Raw genomic sequence first — 4,968 nt, 5'->3', positions numbered from 1 at the left:
CTGCTGGGAAAGAGACGCAACAGACATGCATTGCTGAGTAAGACACCGAGGGACATGCACTGCTGGGGGAGAGACTGTGAGAGACTTGGCTGAGAGACGGTGGGCTGGGAGGGAGACTGAGCATTTTTCCTGAACTTGAATTGTAACCTGGTGCTTCCCTAATAAACCTCATAATCTGTGTGGCCACTGCAGCGAATTATCGAATTCAGGAGAAAGGTGGTGGTGCTTTGGGAGGAACAGTTGGTGAAAGGGCTGGAGGGAGGCAGCATGTCTAGCCTTGCAGTGATAGGCTTTGGGCTATTGATGGTGATTCTGCCTTCCTTTTGTGGGGTTCTAGGAGGTCAGAATATGTAGCCTCCTTGCCCTTTTTGCAGTTGTGCTGTTGTTGGGTGAAGTGCTCTGTAGATGTCTATAAAATCAAGTTGGTGGATTGTATTGTTTAGCTCTTCTGCATCTTTGTTGAGTTTCTTTCCAGTTGTTCTATCTTTCATTCAAAGTGGTGTATTAATGTCTCCCACTATGACTTTGGAGTCGTCTATTTGCCTTTTCAACTCTTGTAAAGTCTGATTTGCAAGTGGGGCCTATTCTTAAATCCCTGTGATCTGGGAGAATGTTGTCATTTGAAATATCTAAATGGTCAAGCCGCTTGTAAACATTCAAAATGACTGCGGCCTCCAGACAGAAAAGTCCACACCTCAGCCCACCTTCCTCTCCGCTGCTTCCTTTTTATTCTTCAGCCACCAGAGCAGTCCTCTGTGCAGTCTCTGGCTAGTAAGGCCGATTTTTTGGTTAATTCTTAGGTCCTACCACCATTCGGCAATATCCAAGCTGTCTGTGCCATCAGGATCACTGCCAGACTTCAGTTCCATATGTTTCCTTTTTTGGGGTTTTCAGGCAAATTCTTCTGCTAGTTCAAGTTTAGTCCCCTTCTTTATCCTTCCCTTCGAGGCTCAGGTGTCCAGGATTATCTTCTGTATCTGTGTTAATTGGTTCCCCTTTTCTTTGTTGTGGAGGGTCTGTGTAGTCTTTCTGCCTATTCTGCCCTTTTACTGGAACTCTCCCCCTTCTTTATTTGTGTATGACAGGGTTTCTCGACTTCAGCAGTGCTGACATATTGAGTTAGAGAATTCTTTGATAGGGGTATGTTCTGGGCATTATAGGATGTTAAGCATCATCTGTGACTTCTACCCATTAGATACCAGTAGCACTCTTCAACTGCTGAGCTTAAGTTATGTGCCCATGCTTTAGTTGCTGAGGAGTTGAGAAAGAAAATATTTGTCCACATTATGGCCTAACATGGCTTTCACAGTAAGAAGTGGGACTTTGCTTCCCACTTATCCAAAATTTCCCCTAAAATAAGAAAGCTATTTGGATATTAGATGATCAGAACAGTGTCCCATTGCCAAAAAGGCAGGGAGGCCACATCTTCTGACCTCCTCTAATGCCACAAGAGGAAGACAGAATCACCATCAGTACCCCAAGGTCTATTCCTGAGAGGCCAGGCATGCTGCCTCCTTCCAGCCCTTTCACCAACCTTGACACCAGCCGTTCCTTCCGTAGCACCTGCCACCTCTCTGCTGGGTTCGATAATTCACTGCAGTGGCCACACACAATTCACAGATTATGGGGTTTATTAGGGAAGCAACAGGCTACAGTTGAAGTCCAGGGACACACTCAGTCTCTTACAGCTAGCCATCTCTCAGCTGACAGTCTCTCTCAGTCTCTCTCCCAGCAGTACGTGTCTCAGCAGCACGTGTCTCTCACATCTCCCTCTCAGCAGCACGTCTCGCATCCAGCAAGTACGTGTCTCGCAGGAGCGCGTGTCTCTCAGGAGCACGTTTCTCTTGGCAGCATGTCTTTCTCAGCCAGCAGTCAGAGAGACTCCTTCTGTCTTTTGGAGGGCTCCTGTTGAGCCTGGCAGAGTGGCCAAACTAACCAATCCCAACATCAGAATTCTATACACCTGAGAAAGAGAGAACTTCCCAGAAGATTGCATAGTGCCACTCTAAACAGAAATACCCCAGGTTGATAACTTTAACAGTCAGGAGCTACTCAGTTGCTCACAGCACATTCCACCATGGATTTTACAAAGACTTATGGCTAGAAAAGCCACACTATGTAATTTACTATACCACACCCATATATAATACCAAAAATCTTCTAACATATTTTTCAGTAATTTGGACAATTGTTTTTCCACAACCCTTTATTTAAACAGGAGCTCTGGTGGCGTAGTGCCTAAGGCATTTGACTGATAACCGGAAAGCTGGTGGTTCAGACCCACCAGCAACTCCTTGAAAGGAAGGTTGGGTAATCTACTTCTGCAGTGATACCACCTCAGAAACCCAAGGAGGGGTTGCTATGTGTCAGATCTGACTTGACAGCAGTGTTTTTTTTTGGTTTTTATTTAAACAGCAATGGTTTTATTGATCGCATGGGTTGCTTAAATGTTATATTTATCCAGGAGTAGTTTTGTTGATAGTATGGCTTACTTAAATGTCATCTTTATCAATAGCTTTACTGTTTTAATATATACTTAATATTTAAAAAAATATATATATTTTTTTCCTTTATAGTATTTAGCATTTACATGTGGCTTAATCAGAGGTGGTTTATCAAATTTGGGAATAAAAAGTATTGTAACAGCAGAAGTGTCTTCAATGCCTGCCTGTAAGTAGAATTCAAGTTACTTGTAAATGTTTTTAATGAAAAGTTTCAACTTTTTTGTTTTAATTAGAGGAAATTTAAAATGCTAACACTGTTTCATTTTACTTTTACCAGTTTGACACTTAGTGTACTTATATGTACACTTTCATATTTATATTCAATGATCTTTGAATTCAGAATAGACTGATTTAGAAATCTAAATCCAAATTTATAAGACAACTAAAGCGATAATTCTTAACTTTTAAAGGAAAAGTTTCTGCTGTGTTTAGGAGAAATTTCCCTATAGCAATCAAAATATATTTATAATTTTTAACAACTTTCTAGAATACATCTGTATCAAGTTAGGTAAAGGCAACTCTTAATCTTTTGTCACTGAACTTCCCAAAGATCTTTTCACTGGAGCTACCCAGAATCACTTGAGAGTATTACCTTTCCATTCACAGTGATAATCAGCAATGAAATACTCAAAAGGGAGGCATCACAGAGATGCCAAAGGCATCTACTCACAAACAAGATAATCATGTGCTTTGGAATTTTTATTGAATATTATGAAGAGTATGAAAAGTTATTTGACAACAAGTTTCTTGATTGAAACTGCTTCCTAAATAAAACAGAAAGTTGATCTTTAGACTTTTTCCTTTGTAAGTAAACTAAAAAAAATGATTTAATGTTTTCTTTTTTAGGTAAATTTCAGGTGATGATACAGAAGCTATAGGATATACTGAAATTCAAAACTTCAACAGTATAAAGAGATAAATTATTTATGTATAAAGTATTTCAAGCAGCAATGATTTCATTATATTATTGGAAGTCTGTATTAATGTAAGGTATTTGCTAACTTATAAAGGGTGTACTCTTAAGCAGGAATAGGTTGTATTTTATCAACTTTGTACAAACCAAGTAAAACAGATAAAGGGACATCCCACCGTGACATATACTTTACTGATATAACTCAGAATGAAAACCCACTTTCAAATAACCAGACACCAAGATGTAGGAGCCTTCTTTTAGAGATTTTTGTTTGCTTGTAGTAATATGTATTTAACCTTAGATAGAGAAAACTGAGTGTTGAATTAGCATAAAGAAAAATGTGCACCATCCAGATGATTTGTGTAAGAGTAAACAATAGATTATAGATTTTAGATACTAAAAAAAAGCAAACAGTACCCTAAGTTAAAATTTTATTATATTGCTTATAATTTATTTCTGTTGAGAAAATTTTTATACCTGTATAAGAATGTCTTGTATATATTATGTATATATGGTACGTAATATATGACTGCCTAAGTTGCTTAAAAGCTTAATTTCACTTTAGTGGAATTCAATCCTTGAGAACTCCATTAATGTAATTAAAGTGAAATATAATTAGTTTAAATGTGTGTTTGGGAAGGAATTTTATATTTCTTGTTATAGTCATGACTTTCAGCTTCTCCCCATGCATGGAAATGCTAGTGAAGGTACTTCCATATTTGTTGCCTTACTCAGTCTTCACCAAGGGAAGGGGAGTGGATAATTGGATCGCTCAAAGTTTCATTCCCTGAAGTGTTGTTAAAACCAACTAATAGTTTAGCTTAACTAGTGAAAAATGTCTGCCTTGAGCATTATGCACTTTTAAAACTGTCTATATGGGATCAAAGTGACAACAGCAACTTAAAAGATAGGAACCTTAGAGTACATGTTAATGGAGGAGGAACAACTCCAAAAAGAATGAGAAAGGTTGTACAACTCAAAGAATGTAATCAATGGCACAGAGTTGTACACGCAGAAACAGCAGTTTAGAACATATAGAAAATACCTGAATCATGCTGCTGAATTAACCAACTGGAAGTGCTTACCTTTGGACTTTTGGTTACTTGAGATATTAAATTCCTTATGTTGTTTAATTCACTTTTTGTTGTGTATTTTGTTACTTGTAGCCACGAAGAAATTTCTCTGGTGGAAACAAGGGGGGAGGGAAATTTAGATTATTCAAGAAAATACTAAGGGACCATTGCATATCTTATTTCTGGGGGTGGTAGGGTAGGGGTGTAGAACTTCTTAACCTTTTCTGTGCCAGGGACTCTCTTTTGGCAGTCTCTTGATGCTTACGGACCCCTTCTCAGAATATGGTTTTTAATGCATAAATAAAATACGCAAAGGAACCAATAGTCATGAAATAGTTATCAAAATATTTTTAAAAACAGATGTGATAATATAAACATATACATATAAATCTGATTCTGATCATGAAGACCTCATGTGTGACAAACTAGAACAGCTTCAAAAGATTTTCTTGGGTATAATCTTTCTAGAAATAGATTG

The 4,968-nt window shown here is 38.0% G+C and overlaps 1 protein-coding gene across 1 annotated transcript in view; it reads left to right on the top strand.

The window, feature by feature from the left end:
- The window catches only part of TRAPPC6B (trafficking protein particle complex subunit 6B), a 21,289-nt gene extending 17,907 nt beyond the window's left edge, over positions 1-3,382 (top strand). The window contains exons 5-6 of the mRNA XM_007938573.1: positions 2,577-2,670; positions 3,351-3,382. Of these exons, the coding sequence (XP_007936764.1) occupies positions 2,577-2,670; positions 3,351-3,382 (126 nt within the window). The remainder of the gene's footprint in view (positions 1-2,576; positions 2,671-3,350) is intronic.
- Positions 3,383-4,968: the final 1,586 nt, after the last annotated feature.

This window comes from Orycteropus afer, unplaced genomic scaffold (assembly GCF_000298275.1).
Source record: "Orycteropus afer afer isolate SDZICR_OR568_19922 unplaced genomic scaffold, OryAfe1.0 scaffold00051, whole genome shotgun sequence".
Classification (NCBI taxonomy): domain Eukaryota; kingdom Metazoa; phylum Chordata; class Mammalia; order Tubulidentata; family Orycteropodidae; genus Orycteropus; species Orycteropus afer.
The sequence above is the reverse complement of the archived record's forward strand: the minus strand, read 5'-3'. Positions and strand labels throughout refer to the sequence as shown.